We start from the raw sequence: 18,147 nt of genomic DNA, 5'->3' as shown, positions 1-18,147 counted from the left end.
TGTTGTCTTGCCACCCCAGGGCAGCAGCAGTACGGGGGGGGCCCGGGGGGGGAGGGGGGGGAGGGAATTACCTACCGCTGGCTCGACATGTCGAGGTTGACCTGGACTGAAGAGTGTCCTTCACTCAGGGCCGCGTCCGGGCTTGACAGCCCAGACATGTCGCGCGGAGAAGCGCCTGTCATGAGCGGGAAAGTGGTCCTGAGATGACACACAAGACTCTGTACTACTACCGCTCAAATCCAGCGTATTCGGCCCTTGTGTAACATCAACGCGTCCGCGAGCGAGGCCAAAATGGCCGTGCTGGCGGCCGGCGGTCCCATATTTAACAGTCACACAGTCACAGGCTGCGACCCAAGGGGGCCGGTCACTCGTCCGCAGAACCAGGGCCAACAAACAGAGCACATACACTTCGCGCACGAGTTGAGGGCGCCCAGCTTGTTCTATCTGTCCGCCTAGGGAAAACCGCAGGGCTGCATGACGGACGGGTTGGTAAGGCGGGAGCGGGACCTGCAAGCATGGGCGGGAGCGGCGCGCGAGCGCACTGCAGGATGCAACTCTATCTTGAGACCCCACCCCACTCCCTCGACAACCATAAAGAACTGCCCAAGTTGTTGGTGCCATCAGCTGACTGCTGACCGAATCAGCCCGACCCGTTGGGGCCGGTTGACAACCGTCGAAGTGGCGACAAGAGCGCCGGGGAAAGGCACAGTCCGCATCCGTAGTCGGCCACGACATCGGCTAGGAAGCTCAGCCCCCCTCGATGAGGGTTGCCTGGCATTCCGGACTCAACCACTGGCCGGAAGTCCAAACCTGGAGAATTCACGTCAGGGCCTTGTCCCGAATATTTCCTCGAAGGTATGGAGGGCTGAGGGAGGGACCTAAGGGTGCCAGAACGCTAACCAGGTACGGATACTCTGTTGGCCTTGGTGCTGTCACGCTGTCGTGCGGAGGTAACATGCATCGAGAGGGCAAATAATTCTCCCTGAAAACATGGGCGGTTTGAAGAGTTTCAGATCGGTAACCCTGCTGTGCCTTGTGGAGTGCCAGGCAAACACAAATCCGGGAGCGAGAAGGAGCTTCGCACCTCACCAGCAGCTTCGCACCTCACCAGCAGCTCGAAGTACAAGCACGGATTACATACCTTACATATGCTGTAGCGTATGTACAGTACATATATGTACATACGGATTCCGGATTCCGGATTGTGAATACTACGTAGTTAATACCTGGCACGCACACAGCAGGGCGAATGATGTCCGTGCGAGGATTAGCGGCCCGCCTCAGCACCCGCCCTCCCCGCCCTCCCTGGTACAGTACTTGTAGTAACTACAGATTACTAGTAGAAGAACTGTAACCCTGGTCCTGCAAGTCACGCCTGGTCAGGGACCGGGGCCCAGCAAGGCAGGACCCGCAACAACAACCGTTCCGGCGGCTTAGCAAGGAAGTCGCTATCTGCCCTGCCGGTTGGATGCCTGATTTCACATCGGTTTGGTGCTGTTTTCTTAGCACTGCTGCCGTGGCTGAGCTGAATTGAGCCATAGAGCGGCCGCATGTAAGCGCGGGGAAGGAAAGTGCTCTCAACCTCGCCAGTTTCGGCCTCCGCATTCCCTCCTCCCCACCCCCTCCCCCTCCCCACCCGGTGTCCGACCGAGACGGCAACGATGAGTGATGCAATGGAACTGGATGCGCCCCGCGGCGCCAAGCGGAAAGCCGATGCTCTAAACGAGACGCCAGTTCCCCGCCGGATCAAGGTTGGTCAACATCTCGCCACTCAGCGCGGGTCGCATCCTACTCGGATTGCTAAGTCCGAGCTGCTTAGGCCCTCGATCAAGATGTCGTCAACAAGATTGCCGCCGGAGAGATCATTGTCGCTCCGGTCCACGCGTTGAAGGAGCTGATTGAGAATGCCGTGGACGCAGGCTCCACATCCGTCGAGGTTCTGGTGAAAGATGGCGGCCTGAAGCTGCTGCAAATCACCGACAACGGCTCGGGCATTGATGTGAGATTCCCCTTCCCGGGCTCCCATATACGTCCCTGTCCGGACTGCTCACCTCTCACCGAGGGAACAGAAGGAGGACTTGCCGATTCTGTGCGAGCGCTTCACTACGTCCAAGTTGCAAAAATTCGAGGATCTCCAAACCATCGCCACCTACGGGTTTCGCGGCGAGGCCCTGGCCAGCATCAGCCATATTGCCCATCTCACAGTGACCACCAAAACTCGCGAGTCGAACTGCGCCTGGCGAGCCTACTATGACGGCGGGAAGCTGGTGCCTGCCAAGCCTGGTCAGTCGCCGGACCCGAAGCCTGTGGCCGGCCGACAAGGCACCCAGGTCACGGTCGAGGACCTGTTCTATAACGTCCCGACCCGTCGACGAGCCTTCCGCTCACCTTCGGACGAGTACAACAAGATCATCGACATGGTAGGCCGCTACGCCATTCACTGCTCCAATGTTGCCTTTTCCTGCAAGAAGCATGGCGAGTCGTCCACAAGCATTGCCGTCCAGGCGAGCACTTCGTGCCACGACAGAATCCGTCAGATCTACGGAGGCGGCATTGCGAGCGAACTCACCGAGATCTCCACGTCCGATGACCGCTGGGCGTTCAAGGCCAAGGGGCTCGTCACCAATGCCAACTACAGTACCAAAAAGACCACCATCCTTCTGTTCATCAACCACAGGTGTGTGGAGTCGTCCAACATCCGAAAAGCCATCGAGCAGACATACTCGGCTTTTCTTCCCAAGGGCGGGCACCCCTTTGTATACCTGAGCCTCGAAATTGACCCGCGCAGGGTAGACGTCAACGTCCATCCCACAAAGCGCGAGGTCAACTTTCTAAACGAAGATGAGATCATCCAAGCCATCTGCGAGCACATTCGCGCCAGGCTCGCTGCGGTGGACGCCAGTCGGACGTTTGTGACCCAGACCCTCCTGCCGGGCAGCACCTGGTCAGGCCCGGCCCCCGACTCTCAACAACAGTCAGCAGCGGCCGCCGCTTCTAAGGCAGGAGGCGGCGGCGGCGGCGGCGGTAGCGCTCGAAAGTCCTCCGCGCGGCCCAACGAAAACAGTCTCGTCCGGACCGACGCCAATCTGCGCAAGATCACAAGCATGCTGGCCCCTGCCGCTGCGGGGGCGGCGGCCGCCGGCGGCGGTGGCCGGCCGCTTGATCCCCGGGCCGACGCTGATGTGATCGAGTACGAGACGGTCGACCGCGAGGTCACCGCTTGTCGCCTGATCAGCATCCGCGAGCTGCGGGCCGCCGTGCGCGAAGATATGCACCAGGAGCTGACCGAGATCTTTGCCAACCACACATTTGTCGGCATCGTCGACGAGCGTCGTCGCCTCGCGGCCATCCAGGGCGGTGTCAAGCTGTACCTGGTCGACTACGGCCGCGTCTGCTTCGAATACTTTTACCAGCTGGGGCTGACCGACTTTGGCAACTTTGGCCTTATCCGCTTCAACCCTCCGCTCGACCTCAGGGAGCTGCTCACCCTGGCTGCGCAGCAAGAGAAGGACGCCGCCGTTGCCGCCGCCGCCACCACCGGCGGGGACGGGGGCGAGGACGAAGACTTTGACGTCCCCGAGATCGTCGGCCTTGTCGCCGAGCAATTGATTGAGCGGCGCGAGATGCTGCTCGAGTACTTCTCTCTCGACATCTCGCCCGCGGGGGAGCTGCTCGGTATCCCCCTGCTCATCAAGGGCTACACTCCGGCCCTCGTCAAGCTTCCGCGCTTTCTCCTGCGGCTGGGCCCGCACGTCGACTGGACCGAAGAGCGGCCGTGCTTCGAGTCCCTGCTTAAAGAGATCGCTGCGTTCTACGTGCCCGAACAGCTGCCTGCCACACCCGGGAACGAAGATGGGGGAGCTGCGGCACAGGAAAGGGAAGTCGACGACGAGATCAAGGCCCGCCGTAGCCACGTGCGTCGGGCGCTCGAGCACGTCCTCTTTCCGGCGTTCAAGTCCAGATTGGTGGCTACCAAGTCGCTGATGCAGGATGGGATCCTGGAGGTGGCCAACCTCAAGGGTCTGTATCGCGTGTTTGAGCGGTGCTAGCAGCTGTTATGTACTGTACATATATATAATCCCGAACCCACCTTCAGGACGTGCTCAACATATTTGAACGTGGAACTCGGTCCTTCTTGATCGATCACCCCCGTTATCCAGTCACGCCCCCGCCCCATAACCATGCCATCCCTCGCTTCTAGCGAGCGAATTTTCTGCCGCGGTATGTATGTACAGCGGGAACGCGGACGATGGGACATGCCGATTCCGTGAAGACGAACCACGGACAGGGCAGGGCGACGACAAATCACGGTTGACAACAACGCGACGCCGTTTCCATCCTCTCTTTCTCCCCCCTCCTCCCCCTCCTCTCTCTCTCTATGGGACAGACAAGCAAGTCACACTTCCTACAACATGTGATCGACTGGATCGTTATAATGTCCGAGGACCCCGTTTATGACCTATCTGCCCCGTTCCTGTCTACTGCCGCCGGTCGGTCCGATTTCATGCCCATTATGCTTTGGGGGATGCATTTCATTGCCACCGCCTGTTCCCGCCCGCCAAGCGTACTGCCCTGATTGCCTGTGCCAGCACATCCTCACATCTCCCTCAAGCAGAACGGTTACTGATCAATTTTTGACACTGCGGTAGGCAGGGGAGGGTAGTAGATAAGAACATGTATCCGCTCAAAGCCTCAACCCCCGCCAAGGAGGGCTCCCATCTCAGCATGACCGGGTAGTGTGTAGTCCTACGGACAAGCCTTTTCGAAGAGAATAATAAGAAAAAAGAGAAGAGGCGAGGAGAGAGGTACAGCATGCTCTCCTCTCCCAACCCGACCTACTCACCGTCAAAACTAATCAATTAGAAACCAGCCCAGCTCGCGGGTCAGTGGAGCCAAAAGAGTCGCTCTTCAAGGACCCCGGTATCCTCCCGGCGGTGGCATCATGCCACGCCTATCCATCCCGGCCATGCGTTCCAATCTCTCAAACGGGCTTGGCATCCCGCCAAAGCCGGCCATGCCGCCGTGGTTGGGACCGGGACCGGGACCGGGACCAGGGCCTGCATTGGGCGGCTGCGGCCCGTCAGGACCTTGGAAACCGCTGCCGCCGCCCATTCCCGGCGGCGGCATGAATCCCGGCGGCGGTGGCCCGCCGAAAAAACCCGGAGGCGGTTGCATCGAGCGCGGAGGTCCCGGGGGCGGACCGACCATGCCATCGGGAGGTGGAGGGCCACCAGCGTGTGGGGGAGGCGGGCCCGGAGGGAAGTTACCGGGACCGCTATGGCCATGGGGAGGAGGGAAGTTGGGCGGGAACATGCCAGGCATGGGAATGTTCCGGGGACCGTTGTTCATCAAGCCCGGAGGCGGAATCATGGGTCGTTGGGGAGGCATCTGGCCTGCTGCTGCTGCGGAGACGGCGGGATTGGCTCCGCCCATGTGGAAGGGGTGCATCTGGTGATCGAGGCCCGGAGGAGGCGGGCGCTGCAAGATCTGGGTCGGTTGCGGGGGAGGGCGGGAGTCCACGTCACCCGGATGGAACTGGGCGTCGTCGAGGAAACCCGGGGGGCCACCCCGCAGCTGCTGACGCTGGGAGGCGCTCCGCTCGCGGGAATAGTCTTGCTCGCGGTCCGGCACGTTGGCGAGCGAGACCTGCTTGGTCGGCTGCGGCATGCGGAGGAGCTGCTCGGCGCGCGCGGGCTCGGGGACCTCGCGGTGGCCTTGCATCAAGCCTACCAGGAATTCCCTGTTGCGGATGATGGCGCTGGCATTCTGCTGCTCTGCGCGGGTGCTCGGTTGGCTTGGCAACTGGTGCCGCTGGGCGAGGAGTTCCTGTAGGGCCTGCTCCGGGCGAGTGGCCGGCGGAGGCGGCATGGGGAGGCCGGTCGGCTGAGGGGAGATCATGTCGTGCAGCGAATGTTGCGAAGCGCGCGCGCGTGGATCGTCGCGTCTGCCACTGTTGCCGTATTGCTGGAATGGCTCCGGCGAGGTCACGGCGCTCTTCTGCTGCAGCTCTTGGAAAGGTGATGGCTCCGGGAACATGCCGGGTGTTGTTGTTATTGTTGTTGTTGTCTGGGCTGGTGGCGCGCTGCCCTGCAAGGACGATCCGAGCCCAGATCTTTGGAGCTTTTGAATGAGGAGTGCGAATGCTTCCTTGTCGGCGTCGCTCTGCTGCGACGAGGCGGTCTTCTCGCCTGACTGTCCCGCCGCTGCGGGCGTTGCCGGTTCCGTCTTTGCTCGGCTATCGTCTTGCGGAGCTAAGAAGGCCATGAATCTCGAGGATTTTGCGGTCTTGGGCTTGATCGCGTCCTTGACCTCGGCAATCGGCGTCCCGACGTCGAGGCCAGAGCTCCCGTAGGCGGCGAAGAACTTGTCTGGCCCCGGCTCTACGACAGGCGCCGAGGCAACCTTGTTTTCCGTTTCGACGGCCGTGGTAGCGGGCGGCTGATCAGGCGGCGCGCTGGGCTTTTCCTCCTGTTTCGGAGCGCCGCCGCCCGTTCTGCCCGCCTTCATGGACTCCATGAACTTTTTGAAATCCTCCTCCGTGTGGCCTTGCGTCCTGGTCTCAGCGGGCTCGTCCAGCCACTCCGGGTCGTTCTCGACGCGAGCATGACGGTCGCGATCCCACTTTCGGTCGAGGTTTCGATCGTTTCGATCGCTAAGCCTGTTGTTCGGCTTGTCCTCCGGATCCCGGTCACGCCAGCTCTTGGCCCTCTCGATGCGCTCCCGTTGGGTCATTGGGGGCGCGTCCGAGTTGCTGCCGGCTGTGTTGTCTCGGAACCAGGACTCCGACTTGCCGCGCCCCAATCCGTTCCTGCGCGGGGTATCGGCCTCGTCGCCATCTTGGTCTCGCGATCGATGCTCGAAATTGCGGTTGCCTCGGCCACCGGCGTCCCGGTCGTCGCGGTCCCGCGCCCGGCGGGCGTCGTCCCGCGCGCCAAAGCGGTCATTTCCGACGCCGCCCATGCGGCCGTGGAAACGCTCGGCGCCCTCGTGGCCAAAGCTCTTGCGGGGCTTCACGGTGCTCCAACCCTCGCTGTCTTGGTCCTGGTCTGGCCGCCGGCGGAAGCCAGCGTTCCGGCCGTCCCTCGCGTCTCTCCCGAACCTGTCGCTGGGGTTATCCGAGTCGTTGACGCGGTGACGGAAGTTGAAGCGGTCGTTACGATCATGTCGGTCTGAGTCCCTGAACCCCTTCTCGGCGTCGCCGCCGGTCCGGGAGCCGCGCATTGACGTGGCAGACGCAGACGCGAAGCTTGTCCGCGGCGGGCCGAGGATGAGATCCTCCGGGTCTGTTTTGGGGTCTTAGTCAGCCACGACAAGAGCACAAAGGAGTCGGGAGGCGGTCAGGCGTCATCCGGCCGGCTCGCCTGAGGAATTGAGGCGTACTCGCTGCATTTCTGGAGCCATTGCGGTCGTGCGGCGGACGCCTGTTCTCCTGATTCGGGGGTACACCACCTTCTCCGGACTTGGTTCGGTCATTGGATGCTTTCTGCTGATTGCGGAATGTCTCTGGAGGTGGTCTGAAAAAAAGGCATAAAGTCAGCAATCAGTCGCGCATACGGAGGGCAGGGCACACAATGTGCACGCATCACAACACGGGAGGGGGAAGGGGGGAGGGGGAGGGAGGCAAAAAACGTACCCCATCCACTCCTCGGGAGGGGGCAGATTCGGAGGCTTGACGCATAGCGGCGACTGGCGCAAATGCAGCAGAAACTCTGCCGAGTATCGTTCAGGCATTATAAAAGTTATGCAGCAACCATCGGATCAGGGCTGCGACGTCGCCTGCATGCGATGGGCCGGTCTATGCCGGACAGGTTGTTGGGGCTGGTGGTGCTGGGACAAGATGCGGTCAGAGGGGGGGAGCCAAATGTGGGCTGCTCTGGTGTTCGAAACGGATTGGCTTTCGGGAAGTTGGGGAGAGGAAATCGGTCGGCCGCGAGGCAGGGCAGCGGGTCACGAAAAAAAAAAAAAAAGGTCTGAAGAGTCTCTTTGTGTGGAAGGGTCGGTCGGTGCAACAAGTGCGCGATTTGTACCAAGGGCGGTGGTGGTGAGTTACGTATGGATGGTTTTGTTCAATCGGCCAGTTGTGGAAGCTTTGATGGTTTGGGTAAGTTTTGGGCTCCTGCTGCCTTGTTTAGAGTGCACCCTGTGGCAGCGGGTTGCAGTCGATCAAATCAATTGGGTGTCGACTGTGGCCCTAGCCTCTGACAACCGCGGCCTGACAAGGGTCCATGTGCTGGGGTGGCGACAGCAGCATGGCAAGGGTGCCCAGCAACAAGAATTATCTCTCCGCAGTAATCCGTGCATACGTAAAAACGCGTGGTGAGTGGCGGGGTCCCGTAAGTGGCTTTCAAAATTACCCCAACTGCTGTTCTCGGCCAACATCAATTTCTTGTTGATGGATGGCCTTTAGGTTGAGGAAACAACCCGTGTCCACCTCCTCCATGTGATTCCTGCAAGTCACAACCTGAACCACTTCAGGCAGGTATGAAGAAGGTATAAGGAGGTACCGACACGAGGTAGGAGCGATAGGTAAGGCGCCTCAGGTGGGCAGGCAGGATAACAACGTTGGCAACTTTGGGAGAAGGTACTACTAGTAGCTAGGTGTTGCTTCCAAGATCTCGTGGGCCATTTGCGATTCCACGGTGCCAACGTCGGGCTGCTGCAGACGTTTCATTGCTTGCTTTTTTTTATTTTTATTTTTATTTTTATTTTTATTTTTTTTTTTTTTTTTGCGTGGTGTACTCTACATATACAGCTTTGGTATCACAATCGAGCTCAGCAAGTCAACCCTCGAAACGGAGGCACTAGGAGCTTCAGACAAAGCAACGTCTTGTTCTTTCTTTCCTTTAGACCTCCTCTAAAGATGTCACGGCACAACCCGCCGCTTGCTATGACGCGGCACCGTCCAATCCTCCCCTACTCCATGCCCTCACCCTATCCTGGTCGCACGTCTCCCAGATCCTCCTGCGCAACCCCCCATAGACAGCCGCCTCGGCGGCATCCGTGCAAGCCGCCTGCCTCGCTTCGAGCCAGTTCACGATCCCGAACCTCGTCGTCAGCGTCGTGCTACCGCCCTGGATGCGCGTGGCTCGGTACAGCAGCCTCAGCACCTGGCTCCGGAGCGGCAGCCGCATGTACGGGTTGGCCGCGAGGGCCAGGATGCGCTCCAACACGGGTCCCTTTGCCCGTTTCTTGCGGAGCAGCTCGAGGTCGCGTGAGGTGCGCAGCCCGTCGATTAGGTAACCGAGCAGCCAGTTAGCCTGCGCGTAGAAGGCGTCGCCAACGCCCGGGTCCTCCGACAGAATCTCGTCCAGGAGTGGGGGTTTGTCTAGGCGCCATACCGGCCCGCGAGTGAGGAACAGGTTGACTTTGGCGTAGAGGTTGGAGAGCGGGTCGCGAAGCACGTTGAGCCCGTGGCAAGCAAACGAGACAATGGTGCTCGGCAACGGCTCGTCGTTGATGCTGTCGCGCGCGGTCTCGGCGATCTCCGACAGGAGGAGCCAGACCTGCTCCTTTTCCTCGTACTCGGACTGTTTGATCTTGGCCGCTGCCTTCAGGATGTTGACGAGCGCCTCCTTTCGTATGCTGGCATGCTCCGATGCCAGGAGGGCTATGAGAGACGCAAGATAACCCTCGTCGACCAGCTCGTCCACGGTCTTGGACGACCACTTCATTAATGCCGAGTTGTCCGCCTCCAGGACGTCTGGCACGTGGAGCGTGTTCTCTAGAACTTCTTCATCTACGGCGGGCTCGGGCCGTGGTTCTTGCTGCCCGGTCGTCGTATCCCGACCTTTCCTGGCCTTGGGCTCCGAAGTCGGCTGCGGTGTGTTGTGCTCGAACGCCAGGTTTCTCGGGACCCCGGCCTTGGCGAGCTTGCCCTTTGTGTCCGAGAGGTGTGCCACCATCTTCGAAAAGACCAGGTCGAGTAACGGCTGGCTCTCCCCGGCAGTTGCCGAGAGTCCCAGAAACTTGGGCAGAAAGCGGCCGAGGGCCCTGATCGTGGCATCCCCGCCCTCCTTTGCCGCGACGAACGGCAACTGCTCGAGGATGGCCACCGTTAAGGGACTAATAACCGCACCAGTTAAGTCCTGGTCTGGCCCCGAGGTGGACTCGTGAACCAGATCCTGCATCTTCTCAACATACTTGACCGGCGCATTTGCACAGCGAGTCAAGCAGTTATCCAAGAACGGCCAGAGGTGCGCGACCGAATCCGGGGAGGACTGCCGTAAGGATTGCAGCGCCTCGAGTAGCGCGAGCAGCCCGGGGTGTTTGTTTTCGGCGGGTACTAGTTGCTGCTCGACGGCAACGAAGTTGAGCACCGTCCGTATTGTCTCGAGGGCAACGCCATGGGGAGCATCTACGCAGACCTTGAGCAGGAGGGTGAATGGGGAAAGGGAGAGAGCCTCGGAAGCGGCAAGCCACCGCATCCCAGGTGAATACCCGGCGATGGCGAGCAGGTTTTCCAGTTCCTTGAGACTCAGGGCAAAATTGCGGGGATCGCTCAGCTCTCGCCGAGACAGACGGGCGAGGGTTGTCTCCAGGAATGGGGAGACGTCGAACTTGGCCAGAAGGGCGACTTGTGGGAGCACCTCGTAGCAGCGGCGCAATAACCGACTTGCTGCCTCCCGGTGGAGAAGATCGCCTTCGGGTACCGACCGGTACGCGTTGATCATCTCCTTGATACCGGGGCTCCGTTGACAGAACTCGTCGACCAGCCTGCGCGCGGCCTCTGCCCAGACTGTCCTGTTGGAGTGCGAGGGGTCGTGGTGCATCTTGATTGCTTGCTCCAGCTTCTCGATCGCGACCACCAAGATTCGAGTCGCAAAGAACGAGATCAGGCTCGACTTATTCGCCAAGCTCCGGGATAATGTCTTTTGGTTCAGCGGGGCCGGGAGGATGTTGTCGATGACGATTGAGGGGGGTGGCGGGAGCTCGGGAAAGGCAGTCGCGCGGCAAAAATGGTCGGGTAAAGGGAGAGTGACGACGTTGAAGATGAAGGCGGCATATCCTATCCACGTTGCCGAGAGCTTTGGCTCAAAGGTGAAGGATTTGCTGGCGAGGAAGTAGTTGGCCACCAGCTCGGGGGCGACCTTAAAGACGGAGGTGATGAGCTCGCTCTGCCTGACGCTGGACCACGGACGTAGGCTTAGAAGGAAATTGGACAAGGCGAAGTTCCGAACGGGCACCTCGGTCTTGTACTTGTTCACCCAAACGATCGCTTCCAAGCCCAAGTCATCCAGCTCGGCGGCGGGGATCGCGGCGTTCGGATCGGCGTCTCGGGGGTAAAAGCCCGAGTCTTGTCTCAGCACGCCGCATGCCGGATTCGTGCATGCCAGCAGCAGGAATTCGTGGGCGAGGTCGGAAATCGAGGGGCCATCCTCGACCTGGGCGTCCAGACGGTATTGGTAAAGCGCCGAGAGGCGGGTGAGAGTGGATGCGTTCAGCAAGTTTCCCTTGGCTTCCCTCGGGAGCTTGTCATCCAGCAGCACGTGGCTCCGCAAGCCATCCAGAAGCTCCCGGACGAGATACGGCGGGTCCTGCTTGAGGTCGCGCGTAAGGGCGGACACAATGTCCCTCTGGGAGAGCAGCTCCTTCTTGGCCTCGGGATGGAGATACTTGAGGGCGCTGAGGAAGAAGAGGATGGCATTGGTCCGAGGAGACGGCCGCTTCGGATCCTCGGCCTCATCCCCGATGTGGACGATGCCCATGTTCCGGGCCAGCGACTTGAGGGTGGATGCCCTGGCGCGGAACAAGGGTCTTGCGATGGCGCCGCCGTCGAAGCTGATGGCCTCCTTCAGCATGCGCAGAGTCGGAGAAATGATGAAGGCCTTGCCCTTGTCTGCCGACAGGTTCCGCGCGATGAGCTCCTGCTGGCGCTTCTGGAGCAGGGTCCTGCAGATGCCGAGGCCGAAGGGCACCGTGTCAAGAGACCGCGAGAGCAGCTTCAGCAGCAGGGCGAGAACGACGGCCACGGCCGACATGATGTTGTCGTTGTTGGTCTGGTTCGCGTAGCTCCATGTCTGCATGATGTCCGGCAGGTAGACCGGGTTCTCCTCGTCGGCGGAGGGGTTCGCGGACCGGAGGTAGTCCCGGAGGATCCTAGGGCGGTCGGCATGGTCGCGGTCGGGGTCGAGAAGATCGTCGAGGAAGAGCTTGAAGGACTGCAGACCTGGAAAGAGAGGAAAAAAAGAACAAAAAAGGTCAGATGGGCCGACTCAGAAAGTAAGCGAAATCGTGTGAGCTCAAACGCACCGTGCCGCGCCCGCGCTGGGTCTTGACTGAAGGAGAGCAGCTGCTGCAGTTGTCTGCTCGTGTGAACCTCCTCTGACGTCGGCGCTTCGTGCACAGTCTTCTGCCTTTTCCGCGACGCTGCGGCGCCGTCGGGGCCGTGAGAACGCCGTTTCCCCATGTTTTCGTGCTGCGAAATTGCCCTGTTTTTCGGGGGCCTTTCGTTGCGCAAGCCGGCGAAGCTTTCACTCGGAATTTCGCCCATTCTGCAACATTTTACCGCCTTCTAATCGCAGCTTAGCGGCTCGATAAGCCCACAGCTTTCCCCGCACCGAGGTACTCAGCAGAGTACCTATGTAAATCCGTAATTCCGCACAAACATGCGGAGTACCCCAGGGTGCTCCGTATTCCGGAAACTCTTGAATTACCAGGAGTCCGTACGTCACCAGCAGCTTCGGGCTGGGCCTGATGCAGTCTCAGAGACATGGTCCCGAGAAGTCTGGGTTGATGTGATTTCACTCTCGAATACTCGGGCACACTGTCTCCCCGACATCCTCCCTGGATCTTAATCTTCTCTTATGCTCGCCGTCAAAATTGGCGTGTGTGATTGGAAGAGGGTGAACTCGACTCGATATCTATCAACAAGGCTCTGACTGAACATTCATTCGGTTGCCGAGCTTGGAAACGCAAAATCTCGGCGCATGTTCCTTGCCTCTGCGGCGTGGGCTCAAACTGCGGTCAAGGGTCCGTTTCGAGTCATCCGTGTGCATCGTGGAATATTCGTCCGACCCGGGCCTGAGAATTCGCACCTACTTGATACATATCCAAAGGTCCGGGCGCATTTCAGAGGGATACAGTTCCAGGGCCCACACCCGACGTTGCAGCCGGTTCCGTTGCCGGTTCGGTGACGGTTACACACACCCCCGGGCTCCGTCGTATTTTCATTCGCCGACTTAGTCATCGCGAAATGCCTCCCAGCCCTCGAAGCCAGCCGATTCCAACCAAGGACGGCTCCTCGATAGCGGCGGCGACTGCCCCCAATGGCGTCGCATCGGCATTTTCCTCGTCCTTCCGCTCGGCGTCGCCGCTGGCGCAGGAGATGCTCGCCCGTGACCTGGCCGAGTGCTCCGAGGACGAGGATGTTCCCGTCGACTCCGAGGCCCTCCAGGAGGAAGAGGACGAACAAGAGTCGGACGATCTGCCCGGGCCAACGCTCTATCGCCGGCCAAGCGGCATCGCCTTTGGCACCACGCGCCCCGCCCTCGGAACGGGCGCCCTGGACGAGCCGCCGGTGCTCACGAGGATGGAGCGCACGCGCAGCCGCGACGCAGAGCGCTCCCTCCTCCGGGACAACCATATCCTCCCGCCCAAGCACCAGCACCACGGCCCCAAGCCGGGGGGGTTGGCCGGCCGGCTCTCGGCCCTGTACCGGTGGCTGTTCAGCACAAAGGTGCGCCGCCCGGGCGGCGACGAGGAGTCTCCCGCCCCGCGGATCGCGGTCTCGCCGCCCGACGAGACCTCGCCCCTCATCCCCCATTCCGGCCGCAACCACCGGTCCTCGTCGGGCGAGCATGGTCGACCACCCTATGGGGCCGGAGGACGCGAGAGCCTCAACGAGCAGTGGGAGGCCGCGGTCGCGGCGGGCCAGATCCGGACGACGTGGCAACGCGAGGCCAAGACGATCGCCGTCTACTCGCGCTCGCTGATCGTCACCTTCTTGCTGCAGTACTCGCTCAACGTGGCCTCCATCTTCGCCGTCGGCCGCCTGGGCACCCTCGAGCTGGGCGCCGTGTCGCTGGCCACCATGACGGCCAACATCACGTGCTACGCGCCGGTTCAGGGCCTGGCAACCAGCTTGGACACGCTGTGCGCTCAGGCCTTCGGCTCCGGCCACAAACACCTCGTCGGCCTGCAGCTACAGCGCATGACCTACTTCCTCTTCCTGCTTCTCATCCCCGTCGCCGTCATCTGGATGTTTGCCGAACCCATCCTGGCGTCCATGATCGAGCCCGAGAGCGCCGCCCTGGCCGCCAAATACCTGCGCATCGTCGTGCTGGGCACCCCGGCCTACGCCGCCTTCGAGGGCGGCAAGAGGTTTGTCCAGGCCCAGGGCTTGTTCCACGCGACAACCTACGTGCTGCTGGTGGCTGCGCCCGTCAATGCCCTGCTCAACTGGCTCTTCGTCTGGCAGCTGGGCCTGGGCTTCATCGGCGCCCCGATGGCGGTCGCCATCACGCAGAACCTGATGCCCCTGCTCCTCGCCCTGTACGTCTGGAAGGTGGACGGCGCCCAGGCCTGGGGCGGGTTCCGGCGGAGCGCCTTGAGGAACTGGGGGCCCATGATCAGGCTGGCCCTGCCCGGCATGGTCATGGTCGTGGCCGAGTGGTTCGCCTTCGAGATCCTGACGCTGGCCTCCGGTCGGATGGGCGTGGAATTCCTCGCCGCCCAGAGCGTACTGGTGACGGTCACGAGCACGACGTTCCAGATCCCGTTCCCGCTGTCCATTGCTGGCTCAACCCGGGTTGCTAACCTCATCGGTGCCAAGCTCGTTGATGCGGCAAAGACATCCGCCAAAGTCGTAAGTCTCACCGGCCTGCTCGGTTGGGGGTTTGTCCGTTTGCCGTCGCTAACCAGCCAGGCAGACCATCGCCGGCGGAGTGCTGGTGGGATTGTTCAACCTAACGCTCCTATCCGTGTTCCGATACCAGATACCGTTACTGTTCACGCAGGACAGAGAAGTCATTGATCTGGCCGCCCAAACGCTCCCTGTTTGCGCGGTAATGCAGCTGTTCGACAGCATGGGGGCCGTCTCACACGGACTGCTCAGAGGTATCGGCCGTCAAGAGTTTGGAGGCTATGCCAACCTCGTCTGCTATTACCTGGTGGCGTTGCCCCTCTCCTTCGGTTTGGGCTTCGGTCTCGATTGGAAACTCAGCGGGCTCTGGTTCGGTGTCACTATCGGACTGCTGACGTGAGTCTCATTATTCCTCTTCTTGCAACACTTTGCCGAGGACGACTCCACTAACAACACTGCAGTGTCTCGCTGGCCGAATACTTGTTCACGTTCCGCGTCGACTGGCACCAAGCTGTTAGAGAAGCCGAGCATAGGAATGCTTCTGGGTAGCCGTGCGTTGGATACGATGAGTGTCTCATACGTCTTCCCAGGTTGCTCGGCCCAGGGGTGGCGGTGCGTAGATGACACCGGTTGCCTTTCGCTGTGTTAATTCTATGCGGCTCCCAGTTTGGCAACAATCCCACTGTGTCCTGGCTTCGTGATGCTCAACCGGCTTGTCAAGGAGGGTGACCGTTCTCTGCCAAAGTCGCGCACATGGCTCGGTGCTGCTCTTTCATCGTTTTTGCTCAAGACGGTCAATCGCATAGCCCGCTTGTATTGGCGCTACGTGTGTCAGGCATCCGCTGGAAAGGAAAAGGAAAAGGAAAAGGGCGGAGAATTGGATAAAGTAACGATGGCGAAGGACCGGATAGTGCCAAGGAATTGATGGCCGAACTTCCATGGTTACCTCGGGGAGGAGCTGGCCTGGAAAGCTGGAGGTCGATGCCATCTTTATTTGTTTTTTTTTCTTTTTCTTTTGTTTCTTATATCGGAAGCTTCAATCCAGAGTTGGGAAGCGGTTGCTACAATTTGGTTGTTTTCTCGAGAGAACGTTACGTGGTTGTAGCTTGGCCATTTATTAGTCGCCAGCGGTAGATACCAATAGTGTAACGAGCACGGAGGAGCTACTGCAAGTACGGGGGCTCGCTCTTGCCCCAGGGACTTGGCAACCGGTGGGTCTCCATCTGATTTTAAATTTTGGCGGGGTCCCGACCATATTCGCCTCTGGACCCCTTGCTCGGCAACACCCCGATCTGGAAATGTTGAGGATAGGATAAAACCAAGAGGTTTGCACGCTCCTGTTGCCGATCCCGCCCCCGACCGACCTCCTTTCGCATACCCGCCATCTTTGACAAGCGAGCTGCATATCCCGAATCGCGCCCACCAGCACCATGTCCTCGACCACGACGACCACCGCGACGACTACCGCGACGACCACCGCGCCCATCACGGCCGACGCGATCCTCCGCCTCTTTCCCGACATCGACACGAGCGGGGCGGCTCTCGAGGGTCATGATGAGGAGCAGATCCGCCTGATGGATGAAGTGTGCATTGTCCTGGACGAGAATGATCTGCCGATCGGGACTGCGAGCAAGAAGCTATGTGAGTTGCCCGATAGCACGCCGTCGAATCAGAGAGAGGAGAGAGGTTGTTGATACCACAAGGTCGACCTGTTATGCTGACCAACAACCTTGCCTACCAGGCCACCTCATGACGAACATCAACAAGGGCCTCCTCCACAGAGCTTTCTCCGTGTTCCTCTTCAACGACAAGAACGAGCTGCTCCTGCAGCAGCGCGCTTCGGAGAAGATTACCTTCCCCGACATGTGGACCAACACCTGCTGCTCCCACCCCCTGAACGTGTCCAACGAGACGGGCGCCAACCTGCCAGACGCCGTTCTTGGCGTCAAGCACGCCGCCCAGCGGAAGCTGGAGCACGAGCTCGGTATTAGCAAGGAGCAGGTGCCGCTCGAGGACTTCCACTTCCTGACGCGCATCCACTACAAGGCGCCGAGCGACGGCCAATGGGGCGAGCACGAGAGTGAGCCGACCCACGCACATCCCGCGCCCTTGTGCAGAAACGTGCATGCTAACAGCGTGACTCTTCCTAGTCGACTACATCCTCTTCATCAAGGCCAATGTCGACCTGGCGCCGAACCCGAACGAGGTCAAGGCGACCCAGTACGTCTCGGCCGACCGCCTGAAGCAGATGTTTGAGGACCCGAGCCTCAAGTTCACCCCCTGGTTCAAGCTCATCTGCAACTCGATGCTCTTCGAGTGGTGGGCGCACCTCGACTCGGGCTTGGAGAAATACATGAACGAGCAGGAGATTCGGCGGATGTGATCGACGAGATACGTCTGGTCTCGGGAGCATCCGCGCTATGTCATGGGAGCTGCAGCTTGGGGAGCTGACAACACCAGTTACTCCCTTTTTTTTTTTTCCCTATTCTAAAGCCTAAGATATCCGCTCCGTATCTTTGCGGAGCCAAGAACCCAACCACTCAATAAGCCCAGTGCTTTCCCTTTTTAGCCTCTTGCATCACAAGGGCGGTACACAACACCAGGGCAAGGCAAGACACGATTGCAGGAGGGCGCTGGGAGGGAGAGAAGAGAGAAGAGAGAAGAAATAAATAATAATGACTGCGGGGAGTTTATACATTCTTCGAGCGAGCGACACATTTGAATCGGAATCATGCTATTCTCACAATCAATTTTCTGTGCAGCCAACGCCGGTTGGGCTGGGGGAGGCTCGGGGCGCCTGGGACATGCCGCGGATCTTCTTGTCCACGTCGGCTTTCCTCCTCCGACGCACCTTCGCTGGAGTTGGGGGAAACGCCTCTTGTGAGACCGGGATATCGCAACCCCCCGTCACCTGACCGCCTTGCATGGCCCCTTGTCTCTAGGCGATCGCTGACTGGATGTGCTTGGCACTGACGATCTTGAATGGAAGGAAACAGGCTCTGGATGATCTTTTCGTCCAGACCAGCTCTGGATTTACGTATGGTCCGCAGCCCGGACGACAGCAAACATTTTGACGGGGGGAAACGTCACCTCACTTGCCTCTTCCGCTCTGGTCTCTCGGATAACCCGGGGCTCGGCAGCCCCCCACACCCGGAGGCGGCCGGCGAATTGCTGCCGGTGGCTTTCCTCCCTCCCCTGCGGGCAGCCGGCCTGGCCAATGGATCCCACCGCCCTGGCGCCTTGAGGCTCGCGGCATCCCTGTCGTCTGATATTCCCCAACCAAGATACTGAGCGTTTCCTCGCCAGACAAGTGGTCGAGGCAGCGCGGGTTAGCACGTGCGAGTGCA

The 18,147-nt window shown here is 60.2% G+C and overlaps 6 protein-coding genes across 6 annotated transcripts in view; 3 read left to right on the top strand and 3 right to left on the bottom strand.

Moving 5' to 3' along the window:
- The window catches only part of P884DRAFT_45421 (uncharacterized protein), a 1,407-nt gene extending 1,067 nt beyond the window's left edge, over window positions 1–340 (bottom strand). The window contains exon 1 of the mRNA XM_069445905.1: window positions 76–340. Within this exon, the coding sequence (XP_069295815.1) occupies window positions 76–182 (107 nt within the window). The 5' untranslated portion in view covers window positions 183–340. The remainder of the gene's footprint in view (window positions 1–75) is intronic.
- A 1,273-nt stretch (window positions 341–1,613) lies between these two features.
- On the top strand, window positions 1,614–4,122 carry P884DRAFT_247182 (uncharacterized protein). Its single transcript, XM_069440488.1, has 3 exons — window positions 1,614–1,751; window positions 1,820–1,999; window positions 2,070–4,122. Exons 1-3 carry the CDS (start codon window positions 1,662–1,664, stop codon window positions 4,047–4,049), a joined length of 2,250 nt encoding a protein of 749 aa, XP_069295814.1. The 5' UTR covers window positions 1,614–1,661; the 3' UTR covers window positions 4,050–4,122.
- Window positions 4,123–4,908: 786 nt separating this feature from the next.
- P884DRAFT_279117 (uncharacterized protein) lies at window positions 4,909–7,731 on the bottom strand (the record flags this gene model as incomplete). The annotated part of the gene is made up of 3 exons (XM_069443263.1): window positions 4,909–7,283; window positions 7,381–7,514; window positions 7,634–7,731. 3 exons carry the CDS (start codon window positions 7,729–7,731, stop codon window positions 4,909–4,911), a joined length of 2,607 nt encoding a protein of 868 aa, XP_069295813.1.
- Window positions 7,732–8,756: 1,025 nt separating this feature from the next.
- Window positions 8,757–12,407, bottom strand: P884DRAFT_227628 (ribosome 60S biogenesis N-terminal-domain-containing protein; the record flags this gene model as incomplete). Its single annotated transcript, XM_069439688.1, has 2 exons — window positions 8,757–12,166; window positions 12,250–12,407. Coding segments are annotated over 2 exons (3,439 nt in total), but the record flags the coding sequence as incomplete, so codon positions are not given.
- Window positions 12,408–13,192: 785 nt separating this feature from the next.
- Window positions 13,193–15,349, top strand: P884DRAFT_205197 (mate-domain-containing protein; the record flags this gene model as incomplete). The annotated part of the gene is made up of 3 exons (XM_069438634.1): window positions 13,193–14,803; window positions 14,868–15,196; window positions 15,262–15,349. 3 exons carry the CDS (start codon window positions 13,193–13,195, stop codon window positions 15,347–15,349), a joined length of 2,028 nt encoding a protein of 675 aa, XP_069295811.1.
- Window positions 15,350–16,080: 731 nt separating this feature from the next.
- Window positions 16,081–17,274, top strand: P884DRAFT_45367 (NUDIX hydrolase domain-like protein). The gene is made up of 3 exons (XM_069445904.1): window positions 16,081–16,441; window positions 16,542–16,880; window positions 16,951–17,274. Exons 1-3 carry the CDS (start codon window positions 16,231–16,233, stop codon window positions 17,181–17,183), a joined length of 783 nt encoding a protein of 260 aa, XP_069295810.1. The 5' UTR covers window positions 16,081–16,230; the 3' UTR covers window positions 17,184–17,274.
- The last annotated feature ends 873 nt before the right edge of the window (window positions 17,275–18,147 follow it).

Source organism: Thermothelomyces heterothallicus, assembly GCF_042370625.1.
Source record: "Thermothelomyces heterothallicus CBS 202.75 unplaced genomic scaffold P884_scaffold_19, whole genome shotgun sequence".
Lineage (NCBI taxonomy): Eukaryota > Fungi > Ascomycota > Sordariomycetes > Sordariales > Chaetomiaceae > Thermothelomyces > Thermothelomyces heterothallicus.
Note: the sequence above shows the minus strand (reverse complement) of the source record. Positions and strands in the feature narration are given on the sequence as shown.

Coding starts and splice junctions, on each gene's coding strand:
- P884DRAFT_247182 (XM_069440488.1), top strand. CDS start 1,662: ATGAGTGATGCAATGGAACTGGATGCGCCCCGCGGCGCCAAGCGGAAA. Junction 1,752..1,819: donor CAGTTCCCCGCCGGATCAAG/GTTGGTCAACAT, acceptor CGAGCTGCTTAG/GCCCTCGATCAAGATGTCGT. Junction 2,000..2,069: donor ACAACGGCTCGGGCATTGAT/GTGAGATTCCCC, acceptor CCGAGGGAACAG/AAGGAGGACTTGCCGATTCT.
- P884DRAFT_45367 (XM_069445904.1), top strand. CDS start 16,231: ATGTCCTCGACCACGACGACCACCGCGACGACTACCGCGACGACCACC. Junction 16,442..16,541: donor GACTGCGAGCAAGAAGCTAT/GTGAGTTGCCCG, acceptor CTTGCCTACCAG/GCCACCTCATGACGAACATC. Junction 16,881..16,950: donor CCAATGGGGCGAGCACGAGA/GTGAGCCGACCC, acceptor GACTCTTCCTAG/TCGACTACATCCTCTTCATC.